The sequence below is a fragment of the Chiloscyllium plagiosum genome, chromosome 4 (assembly GCF_004010195.1).
Source record: "Chiloscyllium plagiosum isolate BGI_BamShark_2017 chromosome 4, ASM401019v2, whole genome shotgun sequence".
In the NCBI taxonomy this organism is placed as follows: Eukaryota; Metazoa; Chordata; class Chondrichthyes; order Orectolobiformes; family Hemiscylliidae; genus Chiloscyllium; species Chiloscyllium plagiosum.
Window position 1 is genome coordinate 92,633,232 of NC_057713.1, and position 25,660 is coordinate 92,658,891.

The window sequence follows — 25,660 nt, forward strand, 5'->3', positions numbered from 1 at the left end:
GAGTTGGGAGGTCATGTTGCGGCTGTACAGGACATTGGTTAGGCCACTGTTGGAATATTGAGTGCAATTCTGGTCTCCTTCCTATCGGAAAGATGTTGTGAAACTTGAAAGGGTTCAGAAAAGATTTACAAGGATGTTACCAGGGTTGGAGGATTTGAGCTATAGGGAGAGACTGAACAGGCTGGGGCTGTTTTCCCTGGAGCATCAGAGGCTGAGGGGTGACCTTATAGAGGTTTACAAAATTATGAGGGGCATGGATAGGGTAAATAGGCAAAGTCTTTTCCCTGGGGTTGGGGAGTCCAGAACTGGAGGGCATAGGTTTAGTTTGAGAGGGGATAGATATAAAAAAGACCTATGGGCAAATTTTTCATGCAGAGAGTGGTACGTGTATGGAATGAGCTGTCAGAGGAAATGGTAGAGGTTGGTACACTTGCAACATTTAAGAGGCATTTGGATGGGTATATGAATAGGAAGGGTTTGGAGAGATTTGGGCCGGGTGCTGGAAGGTGGGAGTAGATTGGGTTGGGATATCTGGTTGGCATGGAGGGTTGGACTGAAGGGTCTGTTTCCATGCTGTACATCTCTATGACTCTATAAATGTTTCAAAACTAAGAACCTGTTCTGTTTCTTATGTTCTCCATTTAGGTTCACTTAAGTCTGAGTGATTAATACAGTCACATTCATTGTAAAACAAGAAGTTCTTCCTCCACTGAAACAATTCAGTCTATCAGTAGGAGCAGAACTTTGTCAACAGTTCGGGGGCAAGTCTGTCATGTGGTGACAATGACACCATGCCCACTGTGTAGAACACATCAGATCATCCACCACTCAGCACATGAGCAAGCTTGAATAACGTGTATCTCACTATATTACAGACTATGACAATGGTTATCTGGCAGAAGATGTTGACCAGAAACTGGCAGCTTTTGGTTTGCAAACATCTACTAGTCAAAGCCTATTCTTCAGGGGATTCAGTGGTGAGAAATAATTATTTTTGTCCTCATTATGTGAGGATCAAGAGAAGAGGGGGCTCAGAGGCAAGGGGAAGGTGGCTTTCAGAATCCATTCTCTTAACCATCACTCCCTCCACTCCCCCCCAGATTGGGGATACTCGATGCATCTCCCCAACTTGGAAAGCTGGTTATCATGGTTTCAGGAAACTAACCTCCTTTCTCACTGACTGGGGAAGCAGAGATGACAAACATGAGCTCTGAAGTGGCCACTAACTGACCAGTCAAGGTCCATAACTGCTGGAAAGACAAAGCAGTTGCCTATGGATCATCTCACTGCTGAATTAGTGACATGGTGAGAGCTTTGCTCCAGGGCATATTCACCCAACTGTTTCCCCTCCTTGCCACCTACTGGGGGGACAACACCGTGCCCCTCATTTTACCATGAATTTGGTCACTGCGTCAACTTACCATTTGTTGCTGTTTGAGACTAAAAGAACATAAAGTGAACAGTAATCATTGTCGCACTGTAATTCACTTTAAATGCTCTGGTACGTAATGATAAGAGAACATTCCTAGTTATAGTTATATCTATAATTTGTGATGTATTTAACTACATCCTCAAGTAATCAAATATTTTACATGCTTTTCTGCAAACTGACTGGTGAACAATACTCTCTCATTAGTACTCCTGTTTCTTCTCTCCATTGTTGTCTTTTGTGGGATTCATGCCAAGAGGAAATGTAATCTCCCTATGCTATTTATTCTGCGCCGCAATAGTACAAGTAATGGAATATGAGACTACTCTAGGTTAAATTTTCCTGCTTACTTTCCATTTCTTCGAGTTTAAAAGTGTTTGTCCTTTGCTTGCCAAGAGTATGGGGAATAGGGGGCAAGAGCTCATGCACCATGTCAGTGGTAATCCATTTATTATTTTGTCTACATACAACTCAGATGAACAAAGAATGGAAATAATGGACAGTATTTTGGTAAACATACTAAAAACCTACTGTCTGGTGTTGAAAATCATCACTGTGGAAGCAGCTTCACCACCTGGTCTGTAATGGTTTAGGAAAGTCCATTAGCACCTTCCAAAGCAACAAGTGCCAACCTTACCGTGACCTCCACATTTTAAGAATTCATTATTTAAAAATTGCACAACATTCCTGTATCCATATTTAATGGGGATGCTAACTACTTAAACAAAGAGTTTAAAGGTGATTTTAAAAGTTGACACTGCACACAAACACAATGGGTAGCCATTCTCTAACATCGCTGTCTGTAATTTTCTGGCTAATGTTCTATCGAGTGGAAAATGAGTCAAAGATTTCTGTTTTCCTGGCTTCAGATCATTACTTTTGGTATGTGGGGCGAAAGGAAGAATGCCCCATTCTGTTCTGTTTTCTTGAACATCATTGGTCAAATAAAGCAAGTAGTGTCTTCTATCGTGTCAGTGTTTGCCCACTATAAATCAGTCTCAGAAAATGTGGATTCCTCAGATCCCACTGAGTACCACGAAATGAATGTGTTCCTATTTTAAATTGTGTTTGTTATGTTTGATCCACCACATCAATAAGCCAGCAATAATCAGTATTCACATTTGCAACCAGGTTCACAATTGTATATGTAATGTTGGAGATGCAAATTAAGAATTAAGAACTCTATTGAAAGTTTTAAGAATGGTCAAATTATATTCACTCGTTTCATGGTTTAATTATGTCCTGCTCTATTCAAAGCAAAATGGTTGGACTGTGAGCAAACATTGGCAGTAGTTCATAACAAAAGTACTGTCAAATTTTGGATTCAAGTCAAAGTTTTTCATTAATCAATTGTATGATTAAATGATCAGGGAAAGGATTTCTCGCAACAAATGTGAAAAGTTTCATTAGTAAATTCAGTGGAAAAATCAGAGATATTTTCCAATGCTTTCCTATGTTTTGTTGGCAGGTATGAAGGAGAGTGGAAAATATCTAGACATTTTTGGCTGTAAAATATGAAGAAATTTTTCATTTCGGTACCATTTCAAAGTATTACTCAACAAAATAAAATGGTACTGGTTCCTTTTCCATGACGCATATTTCATGGGTGAATTAATCTTAAATACAATGATAAAGCTGTAAAACGGCGTGTTGTATAGATTAACTTTATAAAAAATTAGCATTGACAGAGATTCAGGTATAGCAAGTAACTTTTTACACAGAAATGTAAATAGGAAATCTTGTGTTCAATGTATCCAAAGCTATAATCGGCTCCTAAATGCCACTGAGCTCAGTAGAAGAGGAATTGTGTCCAGAAAGATAATCTGAAGTCGCCCTGGGAAGATCACCCTTTATAACAAGACAATGGTTCATTCAACATCAAAGCAATGTTGCTGGCAGAGCTGTGCAGTAAATTACACACAATCAGAAAAAATCCTGGCAATTAAAGTGTCGCCAACAAAGGCTAGGAAAATATTTACAGGTGGCTGCGTTTAATCAAGTTACTTTCTCCAATGTGATCTGTCCACCGAGGTTAAGTCCACACACATCCAGGAAGCACACAGAGTAGATGTTTGGCTTCTCCGTATAATTTCCTATACTGGAACGATGGATACAGCTGCTACAATGGAAACAGTTATCTAAATTACTGAGAGATTTCCCCCAACACACCAATTCCTGGAGACGTGCGTGCTTTGCTTTTTTTTGAGTTAAGGATACATAGTACAAATACTTGTATTGGCTTAGTTACTTACTTCAAAAGACACTGGTCCTCTAGGCAGATGTTACCCTTGCCCCACTTTGGACTAATTATCAAACTAGAGGGCAATTCAAAGCCCTAATGGGAAATCCTTGCTAGAAAGACTACCAAATCATTGCATGGTAAGACTTAACTGGGATTTGCTTACTGCATCTTTTGGGTGACCATGTGTTGCCTAGGGAGAAAGGAAACACTTTTTTCAAAAAACATTTTCTGCTCTGCTTCTTGGGCCAATAAATAATAGAATCAAAACATTTGCACAGTCCCGTGGCATAGATAAAAAAACAGTACAACTTGTGAATGACACATACTGGTCAGACCTGTCTTGTATACCTCAAACAGTAGGCCAGCTCATTCATTTCTAACTAATACTGATTTCTAAAAACAGTTTATTCCCTTTGGGATAGAATAGTCTACTTCTCTCATGGGCTGAAAATTAGTGTCTATATATTCTTGCTTTGTAAATGTTTTGTGTACAGTTCATTCAGACAAATTGCTGCAATTTACACTGCCAGAAACATCTCAGAAAACCTAGAATGTTGTTTACAGTACAATTCCCTGATTAACCAACTTAGTGCTTAAGGTGATCAGGATATTGAATGGGAATTAGTTAAATGTCCAGCTGCTTAAGATACTCAACGTTCTCTTCCAACACATAAATATGAGCATAAATACTTTGCAGAAATCAATCAAATATATTAAATACAAACTTAATGCCTGTAACAATGTCTTCCAAAAGATAATTCCTAACTTGAGTCTGAAACCTGCTGGACATATTTAAATGATGCATTGCTAAAGGACTAAAATTGTGGGAGTTTCAATCATCTTTGGTGAATTCATTTCTTAAAACGATTGGGCTGCAACCTCCACAAATACTTTAACGTCCTAAGTTCTGCCCAGCATGATTTCAACTACACATATTAGGAAAATGGAGAATAATGTTCAAGTTTGTTCATAGGGACAAACAGGGAAAAGATATGGTTTTAGAATAATTTTAAAAATATTTGAATAGCCAAGTGCCAAAGTGCAGAGCAAACACAGCAAAATGCACATCTATTCAAAAGGGTAAAGGTAAAGTTACCATAGTCCTATGGGACCATAAGGCTATTCTTTCATTAGAGTGAGACAGCTGGTGGTGGTTCATCCTGAGGGTCACTATGCATTAGACAAGGGGAGAAGTCGAAAAGGAGAGTCCTTTATGGTAACTCTGCATGGCAAACCAGTTATACAGCTAACTAAGCTAACTGAACCCCCTACAGATAGAAGATGGGAGGTTAGAATCAAGGGACTGAGAGGATGTGGCCATTGAGGGGTTTATATATGAGAATGAGAACATGGGGGAGGTTGATGGAGAAAGAGAAGGTGAGCCAATGTTCGCTCAATGGCAATGGAGTAATTAAGTGTAGGCTCTGAGAACAGAAAGAGAAATGGCATTCCCCCAATAGACAACCCAAAAGCTGCCCCTGAATCACTCCCACTGTGTTGCCTCTTGAGTTGAAGGCAGGGTTACATCTACAGCACACACTCAACAAAATTGGATTTCTATTAGTGTATAAAAAAGTTAATTTAAGCTCTGCATGACAACAAAAATAGTCTATAAACTCAACCATAATAAACATCCAAATCTACTTAAAATGAGTCTTTATAAATGACAGCAAAGAAAAATCACAGCCAAAACAGCAGCAATGTCTCCTGATTTTTAAAAAATGGTGATTTCTCTCACAAAATGCAATGACTGATAGAATATAACAAATATAATGTGTGTGTGTAAAGTCAGCTATTTACAGCAGTGTGGCCCCCAAGTGTGACTGATACAGAAATTACTCAAAAAATCTCCCCTAAGCCAGGAATAGTAGTGTCACTGTAGATGACCATCTAAATTGAACCAGTGCAGGAAGTTCAAGTAATAGTGAGCAATTCTGCAGACTCAAAATTTGATTGAGTTTGCTTCCTAATATTTGTTGAAATTTGAAAGCCTCAACATCTTAAAAAAAAATTTAAAGATCCACTCAAAAAGATTTCAAGTGTATGAAAAAAGCTTGAAATCTCAAAATTCCTGCTGAAATCCTATTTCCAGCCTCAAGAAAAGTTTTGACGAATGTTCTGCCTTTCTGGCAAATAACAGACCAGATCAATGATTACACAAGAATTAAAGCAGCTAAAGATAAATTTCTTTTTAAAAAAAGAGCACTTTGCTCTATCTTAATCAGATGTGTATTTACTGTCCATTTATCTGTAGGTTCAGAAACTGCATGAATAGCACTCATTGATCACTATTTTGTTATTGTGAAATTATTCACATTTGCAACCTCTAGTATCCAAATATATACAGTTAAACAGACAGATAGGAAACCTGTTGTTTGATTTGACTAGCACCTCTGCAAGCTTCCCTATAATTGCATCACACACAAAAAAAGAGACTAAGCAGCAAAATTCATGACAGGACACACATGCAATTTTACTTCACCATTTCCCATTTGACATGCCAGAAAACATCAATTTTTGATAGCATTGTTATATCTTAAGTACTGACAAACAACTTTTCATTGTCGCTGGGTCAAAATCCTGGAACTTCCTCCCAAAGGGCAATGTGGGCTAACCTACAGCATTTGGAACCCAGCAGTTCAAGAAGGCAGCTCCCCGCCACCTTCTCAAGGGCAGCTATGGATGGGCAATAAATGCTGACCAGCCAGCAACACCCAAGTCCCAGAGTGAATTTAAAAAAAAACTTTGCCTTCATTTCAAATTTAATCTGACAAGTATGAAGTCTTATTGCTTCAGATTATAGAAACATCTTTACAGAGGCTGGTATCCCACCCCTAAGCCACCCTTTATTTACATGGTTAAAAATCACAACACCAGATTATAGTCCAACAGGTTTATTTGGAAGCACTAGCTTTTGGAGCGCAGCTCCTTCATCAGGTAGCTGCCATGTGGAGAGTCCTTGACACTGATCCAGCTTCCTCGGAACCAGCTATCAGAATGAACAGAATTTCTGCCAGCCCTGTTTATATCCGTCAGCCAGAACTCCCTGATTGGACCAGATTAAGAGTCTTAATCAGGGAACTCATATTCTATGAGGTCCACCTGGCTGACCTCGTTACAATCACTTCATCCTTCCACCTCTGAGTCAAGGACATAGGGCTGTTCTTTTTTATTGTAGCTCATCCTGGGGCATTTTAGCACCAGATCAGGTTCCTCTACTTTGCTTCTGATATGGGTGGCACGTAACGTACAGTAGCTCACCTCTTGCACTTGGAGTAACTCAGAAGAAATTCATTCTCCTCTTCAGGGGGCAAAGGCATTGAGGCAGCGACATTGGCCATGTCCATCTTATATACGAAGGTATATTCAACACATGACAGAGACACTGGATCTGGAACTATTGGAAAGGCAGTCAAGAAGCAAAACATGATTTGCTCCTGCATTGTTTGCAAGTTGGCAGCATTCATATGGTCTTGGATGCGTTTTAGGACCACCAGGGCTATCCCCATGGTCCCTATACCAAAATTCATCCCCTGAAGTAAACTCTCTCTCTTGCTTAGTGGAGTCTTGGGTCCGGTACTGGTGTTCTTGATGCCATTTCACCCTCCAAATCCCAGATCTGGGAAGATCAGATTTAACTTGGCATAGTGTCTTCTCCCCATTAGCAACTCTGCTGCAGTTGCATAAGGAATGGTCCTATAATCAAATAGGAACTGGGTCAGTTTGGTATCTCATGAAGCTATAGAGTGTTTCTTTAAGCCTGCCTTCAAAGTTCGGACTACCCTTTCTGTCAGATTATTGGATGATGGATGGCATGGAGCTGTCACTGTATGTAAGGGCGCCAGGATGGAGGCCAGGTTATGTATGAACTTTCCGTAAAAATTCATCAGTCCAAAGAAAGACCTAAGCTCCGGTACAGATGTGGGAACCGGGGCAACTTTGATCACCCTCACTTTATCTTCTGACCTACTGTAACACAAGTAGGTCACTAGGGTGCCCGCAACACATTTTTTACTTCTAAGACATTCGCCTGCCTGGCAGAAATGGCTAAAGACAATGTCCAAGTTCTCTAAGTGCTCCTTTTTGGTCTTCCCTGTTTAGCACATCATCTGGATAAATGGTGATTGGGGGTGAACCTTGTAAAATGTTCTCCAACGTACACTGAAAAATTGCACAGGCTGGTGATACGCCAAATGTCAATTTTGTGTAGTAGTAGTACAAATCCTTGAGTAGTGAATGTATCATATTTCTGGGAATCCTCATCTTACTGCAGCTGCAAGTACACACAGCTCATGTCCAGTTTGGTAAAGAAAAGCCCCACCCCACCCAGTGAGGGTATCCACTTCCATCGAAATACCATGCAACTCATAAGCTCCACTTGCTGCATTTTCTAATAATAAAGCCAATTGTAGTGCCTGTTTGAAGTTCAGTAGGGCTTCAGCTAGTAGGCGCTTTTGCATGGTTACATCATTAATCTTGCATACCAAATGGTGTCTCAACATCTCATTAAGGATTAAACCAAAGTCAAATGCCTCTGCCAGTCATCTTAACCTAGTCAAAACTTCCAATATGGATTCCCTTGGTTCTGAAATTACTGATTAAAACTGGTAGCATCTCAGAATTAGAGGAGACTTGGATCGTAATATTCTTTAACTAAATCCATCAACTCTTGAACAGCTTTCCTATTTGGTTCCTCACTGAAAGTTAGGCTCCTAATAACTGAAAAAGCTGTGGATCCACAAGCTGTCAGGAGAATTAATCATTGCTTTTCATCTGCCCCATTGTCATTTGCCTGGAAAAAATAATGCATTCTTTCCACATACTGGGCACAGACTTCAAAAGCAGGGACAAAAGAGGCACACTTCCGAAATAATGGCACGATGCCAGAAATTCTTACCCTATTCAAAGATAACTGTCACAAGTGAATTTCTTCAGGAGCATGCTTTTCCTTGGTTGCTATTAAAATAACTCCACAGTATCCCATCCCCAGATTACCCTTTATTTACTCATGGCGAGGCCTTAATACTAATCCTGCTCTCTCAGAGACAGCTCTCAGAGTGAACAGATGTTTGAGACTCCTATTTATTTCTTTTTTTTTTAACCCCCACACTACTACCTAACTGCGGTAGTGCTTATTTTTCTCCCCAGCACCCATGGTATGTGTGTGCAGGTGTGAGACGCAGTGAGAGACACAAAGTGCACGAATCTTTATTCGATTTCCACCACCAGGAAGATAGGAAAACACCCGGGTGGCCATGACAAGCAGTGCCCTTCACATCAAAGGGCAGTACTGTGTGATCAAGCAGTGAAGGGGAGGGCAGAGACTAAATCAAAAGAGAGTTGGAGGGGGAAATAATGCACTCCACTCCCTGTGGCGCCACCTCTCCCTGAACAACTCCAGGGTGTTGGTGGACACCGCGTGCTCCTTCTCCAAGGACACCTGGGCTCTAACGTAACCGCGGAAGAGGGGCAGGCAGTCGGCCCCTCCACGGCCCGCTGCCTGGACCTGCTGATGGCCAGTTTGGACAGGCCCAGGAGCAGACCCATGAGGCGGTCTTCAGACCTGCCCTCCCTCCTCTGTAGCGGGTGCCCGAAGATCAGGAGCGTGGGACTGAAGTGCAACCAAAAGCAGAGGAGGAGGTCTTTGAGAAAATCAAAAAGGGAGTGCAAACGCCCACACCCAATATACACGTGGTCCACGGACTCCACAGCGCTACAGAACAAGCAGTTGGGCTGGGAGTCCGTGAACCACCGCAATCTGCGGTTGCAGGGGACTGCTGCGTGCAGCACCCCCCACCCCAGATCCCCGAGAGAAAGGGAGAGGACTCCCGCGTAGAGAGCCCTCCACTGGGGATCCCCACCGCCCGGTGGCAAATGGGCACGCCAAGGCGTGTCCGGACGGTGGATGAGGGAGAAGAGGTGGACGGTGTGCAGCAGCAGCTCAATACTAATAAGGTGAATCAGGCTATTAAAATTTAACAAGCTATGATTCTACTTAATTGGCAATTCACCTCTGCTTAGTGAGAAACTCACCACAATGTTTGTGAAGAACATAAGTGATGGACCAAGATGCTGCTGATGTTGATATAGTGTAGACCTCTCCAGATTTCGGGTTCATATGCTGCAAACGACATTGTAGCCTGCTTCACTCAGATCCCCATAAGATTCCGCTCAATATTTCAGATCGGTCACTTCAATAGTATTATAGTGACTATAATGTAGCCTATTATTAGATTCAGTCAATGTAGTAAGAACATTTAAATTATAAAAACATTTATGATACTGAAAAGATTTAAAAACCAATGTCAGTGAACCAATGCTGTTTCTTCATCCTGAATTGTGTGGGATTTCAACGTTACCCACAGCCACAACTTGAATATATCTGTTTTGTAAATGACATTGATCAGATTTGTTTTTGTTGCAAACGAATGGCAATCTGCTGTGCTCAGACAAGCTGAACTTGTAATAAGCAGTGACTGTATACTTTACCTTGATTTCCAAATATTGCAAGCAGTGAATTTTTATCACAATTGATTAACCATTTCAGTCTGAAGACATTCAATTCCAGATCAGTTTATATAGGTTCCATAATTACTGTAGTAGTCCAATTTGATTCAAAAAGAATATGATCAATATCACATGATTGTACTGCCTCATTCTCTTTCCCCTTCTGTACGATGGCCGATAGATATGCAACAAATCTGATCATATATGTTTGCTGATCATGTTTTAACTGTAGCTATCTCCATCATGGAAATCAACTGTAGGTCACCTCAGATTCTGATTAAGTATTGCACTGAAGGAGACAAAAAAATCATTATCAGCATTTGACTATGTATTTATTCTTTCTTTCATGAGATGTGGACTTCTCTGGATGGGCCAGTGTTTGTTGACGATTCCTGTTTGCAGTGATGGTGTTGTCTGGGACATAGTCATACTCATAAAATTATAACTTTCAGACAATATCAGGCTGTTGCTTGACTCATCTGTGGGTTAGATAGCACTAGTCCTTTGGCACTAGTCCCAAAATATTATGAAGAAGAACTTTGCAGGGTTGACAGGGCTGAATGAATTGCAGCATGGCTGTTAGGGATGATTAAAATGGATACAAATAAACACCCAGTAAGAACAACCTAGAGACCAATTGTAAGATTGTAACAAGATAAGTGGTTCAATATTAATTAGTTGAGGTTCTTTTACCCAGTAAATCTATAAAAGGAGGTACTAAAATTGTGAGTTGAATATATGAATGTTATATTTGATGAGCATTTGAGTGTTTTGTGAGTTTGTTGATACAGGATTGTTGTGCATTTGTAGGCTCTGATATTACATTATTACATCTACAATTTATAACAACCTTTGATCCATTTCACACCCAGAATAGAAGAGAAAATCCTCACAATCTGGATCAGAATCTCCCTATTGCCACACCCTGAATAATCAGAGTCTATCGCCTGGTCAGAGATCTAAGTTTCGGTTATCTGTTCTGCTGCAAATCCATTCCAACAAAGGCCCAACCAATCACACTGTACAAATTGTTTTACTTTTCCAAGTATTTTTTGCATCTGTCTCGTGATGAGAAAAAGGTTTTGTTTTCATGCTTCCTTTTAGTTTTTCAGTTCTGTGATACCAAGCAATTGATAAAAAGTATGTATTTTAAATATATATAAAGCGAGAGTTAGAGCTTGGAGGGGATGAAGGTTTATCAACTCAATTGTCCCTTTTTGTAAGTTTACTTCCAACCGTGATGAACACCGATGAAGTTTATCCGCAATACTTTTTAGGATGTATTCCACTGTTTTATTTCAAAAGAATGTTATTTTCTTCAAATACAGATTGAGCTATATCGTATCATACATGGTTCTTTAATAAAACAAGTCAACATTTATGGTTTGCATTTCCAGATGTGCTACAGGTGAGGCCTGGCAGGAGATCATGTTATCTTGTCTCCCAGGAAGACATTGTGAAAAAGAGCCAACGCGTCATGAAACAGAGCTTAACTGTGGAACTTATTTTGCTTTCTTCTACTTTGTTAGTTTCTACATGCTGTGTGCCTTCTTGGTGAGTACACATCCAGAAGGATTCTTGGTATTTTCCATTTAATGAATAAAGTATTCAGTTGAAATATATAGCGAAGGCGACCTCCAAACCGTCACGGTCGACGAACAGGAGCTGCGTGTCGTAGTTGAGGTTACGCACCTGGCGGAAAAAATACGTCGCCAGGAAGACTCCTATTTATATCTAGCAGACAGAGCTTCCTGATTGGGGCGGTTAATCTGATCCAATCAGGGAAATCACCTGGCTTACCTCATTACAATCACTACAGTTGCAGTTTATTTCCTTATCACACTCATTGTTTGCCATCTTCCTTGCACTCACTTTCATTTTCTATGCACAATTTTACAATAAGTTGAGTATTTTCACCAACACTTCCTGGTTTAGTCTCTGCATGTCTCAATGAGAATTATTTATCTGATTGGTTGCAAAAGCATACTGCTTGCCTTGCTCTCACATAGCACTGAAAAGAGAATTTCTAAATAACACAAGTTATCACTGAAAAAAGTCATGAAAAGTATATGGCTAACATATACGTTTTGAAAGGCAAGTACTGTTCCTTTGCCACTGACAGTAAATCTGAGCCAATATTTAGGCATGGGAACTTGCATTACATTAATGCAGAGAGCACCAGCTGCATTCAGAGATATCATATGAATCATATGGATTCCTTATGGACAGGTGATAAAATGTAGAGTGAAAATATATAATATAGTCCAATCACAATGTGAATACATGCCTTATCAGAGTATTAAATTATGACCATTAATTTCAGAATGAAACTATACATGGCTTTCAACATTTTATCAGCAATTTAGCAACTATGAGGAATAGTTATACATTAGTTAAAGCTCTTGAGCAAGTTCTTGGCTTATGTTTTAGAGTGGAAAAGACAAATCATTAACAGCCAGTAGCACTTCATTTTCAGAAACACAGAAACAGAAGTTGTTATGCATCAGACAGAAGAGGCAGACAATTCCTCATGTTACGTCTGGAGGGCCATGAGGGAAATCTCAACTCCCACGCACTGGGATATCCTCCAAGAGGGAAACCTTAGACAATTGCATTAGCCTCTTCGGGTAAACATGTTTTGCAGGTTTACGCTGTTAATTTTTAAAAAAAAGCGACGGAAAAAGTGGTGGAGGGGGTAGTGGAAACTTATCCCACAGGCAAAAGATTTCTTCTTCTCAATACCTTACTGCTTAGGGGTATTAGTGTCATAAAGGATGCCTTTTTGCATTGTATTATGCCCTCAAAATTGGTAATAAAGTATCTCCCTTGTAAGTCTGTAGTACACAACTAGTCACTTTTTAGTTACTTAGGAATCAATGAAATATTACAATGGCACACACAACAACAATAAGAACTTACATTTACATAGCACCTTTACTGTCCCAAGGTGTTGTTATTGTATTTCTCATAGTTGCTAAATTGCTGATAAATTCTTGAAAGCCACGTGTAGTTTTATTATGAAATTAATATTTGTAATTTAATATGCACACACAGTTAAACAACATATTACACAGACATATATGAATATATTTGCATGTGGCTAAAAGCATGGTCAAATCAATGGACCTTAAAATTTTTTTAAAGTTGCAAAGTGACTGAGAGAGGTAATGTGCTGCATAGAGATTTAAACCAGCCATTCCAGAGCTTGGGTCCTTGGCAGTATAAGGTACAGCCACCAATCATCAAGTGATTAAACTCAGGGATGTTCAACTGATCAAAATAAGCAGAACTCTGAAATCTTGGAGGTTTGTAGGGCTAGAGGAGATTGCAAAGATAGGCAGGGGTGAGATCAAGGAGGGGTCTGAATACAAGGTTGAGAATTTTAAAACTGAAGCATTGCTTTACCAGGAAGCAAAATTAGCCAACAGCTTACAAAATAGAAAATTGTTCTTTTTTAATATCCAGGGATTTTTAAAAAATGCAAATTAGCTGTTGGGAAGGGTGGGGGAAGAAAAAAAAAGAGAGAAATGGTGAGGGAGGGAGATATTGAACAACAATAATGCAAGATATTTAAAACAAAGTAAATGACAATTATCTAACAGCTACCTATTTGGTAGCAAAGACAAAAGGTTTTTAAAGAAAACATGCAGGTATTTGAAACTTTGAATTAATTTGAAAGGAATTGGGGCAACATTGAATACCAGGTGAAAATATTTCATCGAAAGATTTTACTGAACATCAATTTTTAATGAACATTTTAGATCACACCTGGTGTTGTAAACTCTTGTTGCACGTACTCCTGGAAATTTAATCATGTGACCTACTTGATGCAACCTGTCCTTGTTTCCCTCACCCACAATGTCTCCTCATTTGTTATCTGACCTGTAAATCCTCCCAGACCCTACCTTCCCATGCCAGCTGAAACACAATTAAGGCTCTTCATTACTGGGTTAAATGATGCTTGGCTATCTATCAAACATCATTTACCCCCAGCCTCAACTTTTGAAATATTTGTTAATAGTAAGCCAAATGTTTTCAAAACAAAATGACATTTTTTTAATGCTTCTATTTTGTTCCTACAAGGTTGCTTGCAACATACTGGATATTAACCTTCAACTACTGAAGACTGTGGAACAATTCTAAAGGATTGGCCAATCTACTTACACCTGTACTTAGAATGACTCTCTTGATATTGCAAAATTGTTAAATTGGAATTTAGTATCCATTGTTTAGCTAAGACTGTCAAAACTGGGTCATGTCTTGTGAGGGAAACATCTGTTGCAAAACTGCCAATTTTCAGTGGATTAGATGGCCAAACTATAAGGACAGGAAGGATAGTGAATAGTTTCATACATGTTATCTAACATTCTAGCCCTGCTCAAGCATTTACCGGGAAAAATAATTTCCTTACAATTTGCAATGACCTGTCTAATCATTCTCGACTAAACAAATTACCTTCCATGGGGAAGATCCCCTTATGCCGCGTCATTTGTCGGAAAACAAAATCTCCCAATCCCCATAGGCACAATAACTAATGTTGACTAGGTTGCGTCCAAAAAAAGTGAAGGTGCCTAGACTCAAGCATGTCAGACATAACGTCAAACTGTACAAAAAGGGCTCTTAAGTGGATGCGTACTAAGATGTTCAATTGATGGCTCATAGTTCAGAAGGTTTCCACAGGCAGCTGTGGAATTTATAGTTTGTGCCAGCATCAGGGAAACCCTCCAAAACAATAACCCTTAAAAGAGGTTCCTTTCATTCAGGTCATGACCATGACTCATAAATTCTAACACTGTCACTGTTGAGGAATAGTCATTTGAAAAAATTCCATACAGTATGAACTTTTTCATAAAATACACACTGAGATTTCAACTGCACAAAAGCAAAATGTCAATGTTATGACAAACCTTTTGTCTGGTTCCAACTCAATCATCATTGCAATCAAAACTGAGCTTGAGCCCAGGATAAGATTACCCTCTGACAGGATTAATTTGATGCTCTCCAGGTGGGTCTACCAAATATCATTCATAATTATCTTGCTCTCAGTTCATGTTAGTTACTTTGTTTAGCATTTATTGAACTTAGAGTAATGCATAAGTGCTAACTTTTTAATTCATGTGGTGCGTTCATTTGTAAATCTTTATTTTGAACCATTCCTCTGTAGAGGTATAGAAAAAGCTGCAAGGACTCTAAAAGGAGTACACTGCAAAAGTGTCAGCCAGCTGGAATTCCACACACCACAACTGCGACAAAGCTCCAAAATAAGTGCATTTGGTCAGCTTCCAGACAAATAGCAAGCTGTCCTTGCTGGGAGAAAAAACACATTAAATACACTTATTTCCATGCTTCATTGCAAACGTTATGTACAGGAGTACCATTCAGCTACCATTATCAAGGAATCCCGCACTTTTGGACAAAGTGATTCTTTACTGCATTGATAGCACTCTTGCCTCATGGGTTCATGGTTTAAGCTTCAGTCCAGGCACATGAGATCATAATCTAGGGTAATACTTAATGCAGTACTACTGAAGCAGTGGTACACTGTTGGAAGTGATGCATTTTGGATGAGGCGTTAAGCAGAGGCTCTGTCTGCCCTGTCAGCTAGACTCATAAGATCCCATGGCAATACTGAAAGAAGAGCACGGGATTTCTCCTAACATCCAAGCCAACAATTATCATTCAACTAAAATGATGAAAACAGATGGTCTGTTCATTTATTTAATTACAGCTTGAGAGAGCTCGATGTACAAATGGACTGCCACGTTTCCCTCTGTTGTAACTATGACTACTCAAAGTATTTCAGTGGCTGTGAAGCATTATGTGATGTCCTAAAGTCATGAAAACCTTGTAGAATTGCACAATATTTCTTCCTTCTATGCACCTTAAACAAATGTAAAATATCAGTTTCTAAAAAATTCACGTTAGATAAGTAGAAACTATTATACATTTGGACAAAAATATGTGCAAAATGCTCATTTTTAGGATAAAACACAGTAGCTAAAAGGGAGCAATAGCCAGTTCTTAAACAAATGTCTACAAAAATACACTTAAAATTGCTCAATGTTCTATTTGTGAATTCATACCTACAGAAGCTTACAAATGTAAAATAGATACATACTTAAGCCAATTGCCAATTTAAAAGTATTCATAAAACAGCTGTATAAATAGAAGGTCCTAGTCTTTTCTTTTACAGGATTTTCAGACCTTAATCAGTAACATATTACTTTATACCATGGCTGGTCCCCGTGGTTTTCAGTAAAATATTTATACATTGTCCCTAGAATTCAGGGAAGCAGATGCATTCTTTTCTATGATTGACAGCTCAATATTTTATTTAAGGATTTCCAACACAAGTCATATATTTTATTTCCCAAAAACCATGCAGAAATCCTTCTTACAAACAACAAAGGGAAAAAAATTGTTCAGCCAAAGTATTCTGAAAATGTAAAACATAAATCAGCAGAGGAATGTGCATGACTTCTAATGATGTGGTTATAAAGGAACGTGTGAAAGCAACAAACCAGTTAAGTTAACCCCTTTCTTTGCAGAAAGACTTTACTCCTTGACTAATATACTAATTTACATGAATGAGCTTTTGACCTGCCAAAGCAACAAGATAACATGCTAAGCATCTTTCAACATACCTGCTGCCTTTTCCACAAAGATGACCTTTGACTCTGCGAGGAAGTTGTGACCACTTAAAATCATCATCTTTCCACCAATCACAGGATATCTGTCAATGCTTTGCTTTTCTATCAGTGGCAATTCTTGTGCAGATCTCTGAGCTGAGAGCAACGGAATAAATTATTAGTCGTGTGCACTGAACCATCATTTCTAAGATCGACTGTATTTTACAATATTTCTTAATTAGCATGCTACAATAACTCTGCAATTGCTAATGTACTCATTTGATTGTCTGAGGAAAATTAAAACAGTATAAAGCACAGTTTCCAATCCAGTGATTAGAATCAAAAAATGGATATAAATTGTTTATATTTTACTTTCAGTTTAGAGTGTTATGCAAGCTTTAATTTAGATAACAGCCTTAAATAGATGTATTTCTACTTCTAGAATTATTAAACAGGTAGCTGCAAATGCAAAGACAATTATAACTCCCTCAGTCCCATACTGCCTCCTCCCACTAACAGTGCAAATGCTTTTCAATCAAACAGTTTAGGGAGCATCATCTACAATTTAAGCGATTCCTGACATCAGCTCTCTGTTACTGAAGTGCAAAATTGTCCAAGGTCTAAAACTGAATGACAAAAGTATTCAATCCTTTGTTTGTTACCATTTCAGTCTTGCACCAAGCTTTGCTTCACAAAATTGATGCCGGGCTGAAATTCCACATGGATTTCTTCTGTAATAACTCCAAAGGGAGACTGCGAAGCTTCCCTAGGAATTTTTTTGATCTAATGTCATACTAAAAAACTTTGATTCACTTTAATGAACTGGATGAATAAGGGCTTTTTTCGCGTAAATAGAGTTTTCACACAAGGCAAACGTAGTCCTACAGGATTGTAGGGAAAAATTTGGGTCAACTGAGGAGCCATACATTTTCATTGGCAGAAAGTTACTATTCATAGCAGTGCTTTCTGTATTAACACTGGTTATTGGTGATATCGCAGAAGAATTGGTTTTAGGTTGCTTGCTCTTCACTATTTTTATTAGCTGGGAGGAATAAAGTCTCGGTAAGGTCCTAAACTGTACTAACATAGGTCCAAAATTGATGACTTTGGACAAGAATGGATGCAAGCAGACCTAGATGTAATGAAGTAAAATGTGACTTTAACCTGACAGAATATATTCAATTTGCATAAATACAGCATTTTAAACATTAGTAGAGTTTGTATCACAGATGTGCATTGAGATTGTTGACTGTTATATTCCATGAGTCCCTTAACAGTCAAGGCCAGTGTCTCAAGATAACAGAAGAAAACTGAGTAACAAGAATTGTTTAGATGCTCATTTTAATCTTTTTAAACGCCTCATAAAATCACACATAACCCCTTCAAATCATAAGAACGCTTCAACCCAGAGTTTCAGCGTTGGTTGATTCCAGAATTCCCATTCCCAAACCCAGAGCTAGTAATTTCCGCTGGCCTAGGATAAGGAAGTGATAGTGACCCTCAGCCCTGCATTGTCATTTGGCTAGTTCAACCAAGAGAGTATACACATCTCATGGACTCCCACAGTTTTTGTGGGATCCAGACAGCTTCTTGGGCTCATGGTTCATGGCCGCTCTGAAAAGGTTACAATATCAGCAGAGAAAAAGTACTGGAACAACTCAAGGAACTGAAATTTGGCAAACCTCCAGGACTCGATGACCTACATCCTTGGGTTCTAAAGTGATAGCTGCAGAGAAGTGGACATGCTGGTCACAGTTTTTCCTAAGTTCACCAAATATTGGAACATTTCCAGCAGCTTAGAAGTTAGCAAGAGAGAGAGAGAGAATAAAATGAGGAACTACAGTACAGCTAACCAACATCACTGGGAACGTGGTGGTACATTTTATTAAGAAAGTCTTAACCATGCATTTAGAAAAACATTGCATGATCAAATTGGCTCTATATTTGTAGTGTGGGGAACACATGGAAATGGGACTGAGATGAAGAAGGTTACACTGAGGTACAGATCAACCATGTCTCTCTCCAAATCTTCTGGCCTACCACTAATGCTCACACATTGTATGCATGTGCTTTCAATTTAATACAATCCTACAGTTTCTTACTTCGTCATGGACTATTTGTCTTTCTCACAGTCTTCCTTTTTTCATGGGATATATCTTTATTGGAAATTATTAACTATGTCCTGAAATGTCCATCACTATCCATACACTGTCTTATCTTTTAATCTATTTTGCAAATATACTTTAGCCAGTTCTGTCACATACCTTTGCAATTGCCTTATAATCAATACATTCAGATGCAGGTTTGTCACCCACAAATTGAATGTGATACTTTATCAGGTTATTTTCACTCTTCCCTATGGAAATCTCTACTGTGCAATCAATAATTAATAACGCCTTATTACACATACCAGATCTTAAATAGCCTGTTCCCTAGTTGATTCCACATTTTATCATTCGAAGAAACTGTCCCAAATGCACTTATTCTCAAGGCTATCCAATCTAAATGAACATGGAAGTTGCTCACGATTACTGTATTTTTCTTACAAGGCCTCATCATTTGTTTATTTATACTCCACCGACAGATTAAGGGGAGTCTATAATTGCTTCATTGCCCTTTCCGAACCTTAGGTCCACCTAAAAATTGATTCGGCAACTTGATCTTCTGAGCTAATATCATTACTCACTGATGTATTGATCCCTTTCTTTACTAACAAAGCTATCCCACCTTATGCTTTCCTTTGCACATCACTCAGAAGTGTCTAGCACACTTGAATATTTATTCCCCAGTCTTGGTCACCATATTTCTGCAATGATTATCATACCCATTTATTTCCCTTTATGCCATCAATTCACCCAACTTGTTATAAATGCTGCATGCATTCAGATAACAAGTCTTTGATTTTTACTTATTACCATTTCCCTACTCTGACACTATTTCCTGATACAGTGTTATGTTTGTAGACTCTGTCCCTTCCTGGTAAGCATTGGTTGTCATAACCTATATCACAGCCCTGCACTTATCCTTGACCTTTCTCATTAACTTTCTAAATTTCCATGCACCTAAAAACCCTATCCTTCACTTTTTAGTTTGATGCCTTACCTAAGAACAGAACATTAAAATGTACGAGAAGTAAGCTACAGTGCCCTTTGAGCTTGCAATTCCATTCAACAGCTGATCTGATGATGGACTTAATTCTGATTTTTTAAACTGTCCCTAAAAGCTTCACCTCTCAAAGATAATCAAAAATCTGTCTAACCTAGCTTTTAATATACTTAATTTAACATGGCACAGCATGTCAAAGTTTCAGAATCCTCCAAGAAGAAAATCATTCTAGTTTCTGCCTCAACATATTTTGAAACTATGCCACTTGTTCTGTACTCCCTTACAAGGGAAAACATCTTCAGCATTTGCTACGCCAAACCCCCTCTAAACCTTATGTGCTTCAATAAAATCATGTTTCATTCTTATTAACTCCAACAAACGAATGCCCAACTGGTTCAATCTTCCCTCCGAAGACATTCCCTGCATCCTAGGAATCAATCTAGCGAATGCTCTTTGCACTGTCTCCACTGGAAGTATTTCCCTCCTTAAATAAGGAAAATAAAACTGTATACAGTACTCAAGGTGTAGACTCACTAACAACCTGCACAGTCATAAATAGACTTCCCTTCTTTTATACTTTCCCCTCTTGAAATAAAGGCCAACATTCCACTTATCTTCCTAACTACTTGTTTTGCTTACATACTAACTTTTAAGGATTCAGGACACCCAGATCCTTTTGCACTGCAGTTGTTTTCCATTTATATAATATTATATTTTCCTCTACCACATTTCCCCCTGTTATGCTCCACAGTCATCAGGGTCAGAAGTCTCGTCATCCGGCTCATTTGCTTGTCAGATACCTTTCCACTCATGGTAGTGACTATCTTACATTCCTCCCTTCCTTTTGACTCTTCCTACTAATTTTGGGATACTTTTAGTGTTTTCTACCACCAAGACAAATATAAAATTCCACCTGAATATCTGATTTACATGACAATGGTCACAGCATGGTTTAAGAGAAAACCATCGCAACAGAACAGATATAGTTCCGCAGATAGTCTCCCTAACGAAGAGCTTTTGCCCGAAACGTCAATTTTACTGCTCCTCGGATGCTGCCTGAACTTCTGTGCTCTTCCAGCACCACTAATCCAGAATCCCTAATACTAATGTCAGGGTCTCATGATTTCAAACCCATTCCTCTCACACCAAAAACTTTACACCACACATTCAATGCTCTGATCGTACTAGGTCTATGCCAGTCAAATCAAGTTGCAACCCGTCCTCAAGCTGGTCTCTTAAGCCCTGGTACAATTCTGGTGAATTTCCAATTTTGTCTCTTAAGATGATTTTTGCCTTTTTTGATCGTTGGCCCTCAAAACAGTACGCACTGTTCCAGACGGTGCATGACTAAGATTCTGAATAATTAAAACATCACTATCTAATTTTCTTTTATTCTAACTACATTGTGGTAAAGTCTAGCATACAATTAGCCTTTTGTATTACTTTTTCTATTTATACGTTAGCTTCACAACCTTCTCAACTTACTTTCCCCGCATAGTTTTGAATGTGAATCCATGCCCAAGTGAGTCACACACTACCCTTCGCTCAAATTGTCAAGATAGTAAATTGTTGTATGATATATAAAATTTTGGGTTTTCTGTTGTATCAAATAAAATCATGGGTACTTTGTTTGAAATTGTGCATTAAGAAAGTCAGAGAAGCATTGATTAAAGATAGGGTATACACAATTAGAGGTTGTAGGTGCATTGTTTGAAAGCCTAGTGTATGAGTTGAAGGTGTAAACATTACAGAGTCAATTTACCATGTGCTGGAATACTGCACTAAGACTAACCACTGAAAAACCATTTTGGCTAAAATAAGATTCAGCGGATGGTACTAATCAGTACCAGAAATCACACATAAAGCAAGCATGCCTGCATCCAGTCAACCTCAATATAGACGTCTATAATGTAGTGTTAAATGTAAGGCAAACTAACACGTAACTCCGCAATGACTTTTACATCCAGCTCAACATTAGGCAATATGTTTCTTCACAATAACACTACGTTTTTTCCCCGTTGTTGCTACAAGAAATTTTATGAAATTTAGTTTTCCTGATTGTTGGTTTTCTGGTTTGGTTCTGAGCTACACCTATCAGTTATGCTGAAGATTCTACCATGAATCAGTACTGAATAAAATTGAGGTCAGTTGTACTCAACCACATGGCTGCATAATTCATAATCATTCCAAGTTCATCATGCAGAACATACAACTTAGAGAAGGTTCCAGCAGAAGAACAACATTGAAAGAGAAAAACAAATCTAAAACGAAAGCTAGATGGTGCTCAGACAAGTATTTGGAAGTGGATAATGTTAATATTAGTGTTTGTGACACAGTCCTTTTCAGAGTTTTTTTTATATATCAGTAACTCCTATAAGCAGAAAATATAGACAAATAACTTCCTTCATTTATGTAGTCTCATGTGCTGTGCAGAATGTAATGCACCATGGTGGTATTATGCACATACAGCTGTTTACAGAGTTTTACCAGCCTGTCAGGAGGAAATGTAAGGTGACAAGTCTCACTACAAACAATGCTATTGGAAAAGCATATACAAAACTTCGAGTTATGCAAGTTTTCTCGTGCCTCCTAAAATATTAATGTGCAAAATCTAAACAAAATCAAGCAAAAGCATCTAATTGCAACTCATTTCACTTAGACATAGCCATTGCCAACTTTCTTTTTTTATTTTTTTTCCTGGGATGTGGACATCACTGGCTAGGACAGCATTTGTTGCCCATTGCTAACTGCCTTTAAACTGAGTGATTTGCTGTGAATCTAGATGCACACACAGGCCAGACTGGGTAAGGATGGCGGATTTCTTTCCATAAAAGATGTAAGTGAGCTGTGCAAAGCTCGTAATCTTGTGATGCTATTATATGATGCAAGTGAGTGTGTGCCAAGTCCCTCTGTTTGAGAGAGGCTGCAGGCAAACCAAGAACATAAGTGCACAGCTCCCATGTTCGAAGTAGAAATGCTCAAAATGAAGGGCAAGTTGGAAGGTCAATGCTGCAATGTTACAGCTCTGTTTCTGGTCTGCACTCAGGATTTAATCTTCCAGTGGGAGCACTGAACTTACCCCCATCTAAAGTTATGATAGGCATTCAGAATAATTCTCATTTAGTTTTTGGTTTATTCATTTATGAGATGAGAGTATTACTTGAAAGGTGAGCATTTATTGTCCTACCACAATGGTCCGAGAACTAAGTAGCTTTCTGGACCATTTCAGATAGCAGTTAAGAGTCAACCACATTGCTATGGATCTGGTGTCACACATAGGCCAGACCTTGTGAGGATGGCAGATTTCCTTCCCAAAAAGGAATGTTAGTGAAGGTAATGGGTTTTTAAGACAATCAATAGTGCTTACATGGTCACCATTAGCCGAGTTTTTTTAAAAAGCAAATTCTCAATATTTATTGAATTTAAATTTCACCATCTGCTGCAGTGGGATTTGAACACATGTCCTCAGAACATCAGTTTGGGACTCTGGATTACTAATTCAGTGACATTACCACAATGCTGCCACCACAATTCAATCTACCTAAAGCAGAAAGTGAATTATACTTACAGCATTCAATTGGGTTTGATGAAACCTGCAGTGAGATACTTCTACCGTTTGGTTGTGGAATATGTACACGAAAGACTAGTCTCACTCTCGTATTCTTCCTTCCAATATCAGTCTCGCCTTTCCTCAGCTCAATATCAGAATTCCTAAGTTTCAGTATCCCAGCACAATCAATACTGTTGGATGACAAAAAAATAGTTTTCTTATTATAAAGATAGATTTTTAAACCTAAATGACTTTTCCAGCTACAATAAACATGATAGGATTTGAATTGTTTATCACCTGACTGCAACATGCAAATAATGTTTATCCTGCTAAATAATAGATAGGTTTACTGATGCAATTTATGGCCTTTTTGTACAACCAGACTTAAACCAGGGAAAATTCATTTAGAAACTGCTGGCAACATGGTACAACAGTACTTAGACAACAGATTGACTTTGAAAAATGTTGAGTTAGGCCAACTGAAGTAAAAGGAAAAACTTAAGACATGATACTAAAAAAGCAGCTGGAACTGAACTCATTCACATAATACACAGCTAAACTGTGACAAAACAGAGCATAAAAACATACAAATGTTATTTGAAGAGAGGTTTCAGGTGCGTCACAGAAGATTGAGTGTCACCATTAAATTCCAGAACATTGAAAATTACCTACGCTCATTTCCAGGAAAGATGTGTGTTATAATTGCATGTAAACTTGGTGATGGCGACATTTGCTATTTCGTGTACAAAACAGGAATGGGCTGTTAGCTCCTCAAGCCTGTCTCACCATTCAGTGATATCACGGCAGATGTGTGATATAACTCCATATAGCCCATTTTTTATCATGCTTCTTTATAACTTTAGATAACAACAATTTGTTATCTAAAGGAAATTTGTTATCTAAAGGAACAATTTGTTATCTAAAGGAAGGAAATTGTAGTACAGATCCTCAAGGGTCATAATCTCCGGATTACTGTCCGAGCCACATGCCAATTGGCATAGGGATAAGAAAATTAGGGAAGTAGAACACGTGGCTAAGGGATTGGTGTGGGAAAGAGGGATTCCACTTCATGGGGCATTGGCATCAGTTTTGGAACTGGGGGGATCTGTACTTTTGGGACGGTCTCCACCTGAACCGATCAGGTACCAATGTTCTAGCGAAGAGGATAAATAAGGTGGTCAGTAGGACTTTAAACTTCCGAGTTGGGGGGAAGGAAAAGTGAAAGCGACAGGGAGTATGGAGTTAAATGGAAAGATAAGCAGCAGGATAGCATGTGTGCAGGCGGATTTAAACTTGAGGCAGACTGGGAATGCAGCAAAAAGGAAGGATAACTTAGGACATCTTATGACTTGCAACATCTCTAATGATAAGAAAGTTAGCATTAAGGCACTTTACCTGAATGCTCATAGCATTTGGAACAAAGCAGATGAACTAATGGCACAGATCATCGTGAATGATTATGATGTGGTAGGCATCACAGAGACCTGGTTGCGGGGTCAGGACTGGCAGTTAAACATCCAAGGATTTTCAACTTATCAAAAAGACAGGGAGGTGGGCAGAGGGGGCGGGGTTGCCTTGTTAGTTAAGAACAAATTAAATCTATGGCACTGAATGACATAGCGTCGGATGATGTGGAGTCTGTGTGGGTGGAATTGAGGAACCACAAAGGCAAAAAAACCATAATGGGAGTTATGTACAGACCTCCGAACAGTGATCAGGACCAGGGGCACAACATGTACTGGGAAATAGAGAAGGCATGTCAGAAAGGCAAGGTCACGGTGATCCTGGGAGACTTCAATATGCAGGTGGGCTGGGTAAATAATGTTGCCAGTGGATCCAAAGAAAGGGAATTCTTGGAATGCTTACAGGATGGCTTTTTGGAACAGCTTGTCATGGAGCCCACAAGGGGGCAGGATATTCTGGACCTAGTGCTATGTAATGAACCAGACTTTATAAAAAGATCTTAAAGTAAGGGAACACTTAGGAAGCAGTGATCATAATATGGTAGAGTTCAGTCTGCAGTTTGAAAGAGAGAAGGCAAAATCGGATGTAATGGTGTTACAGTTAAATAAAGGTAATTATGAGGGCATGAGAGAGGAACTGACGAAAATAGACTGGAAGCAGAGCCTAGCGGGGAAGACAGTAGAACAAAAATGGCAGGAGTTTGTGGGTATAATTGAGGACACAGTACAGAGGTT

The 25,660-nt window shown here is 38.9% G+C and overlaps 1 protein-coding gene across 1 annotated transcript in view; it reads right to left on the reverse strand.

The window, feature by feature from the left end:
- nfatc1 (nuclear factor of activated T cells 1) overlaps positions 1 to 25,660 on the reverse strand; it is a 204,862-nt gene that overhangs the window by 170,386 nt on the left and 8,816 nt on the right. The window contains exons 2-3 of the mRNA XM_043688615.1: positions 23,481 to 23,653; positions 16,823 to 16,963 (exon numbers count right to left, since the gene is read on the reverse strand). Coding sequence (XP_043544550.1) covers positions 16,823 to 16,963; positions 23,481 to 23,653 — 314 coding nt within the window. The remainder of the gene's footprint in view (positions 1 to 16,822; positions 16,964 to 23,480; positions 23,654 to 25,660) is intronic.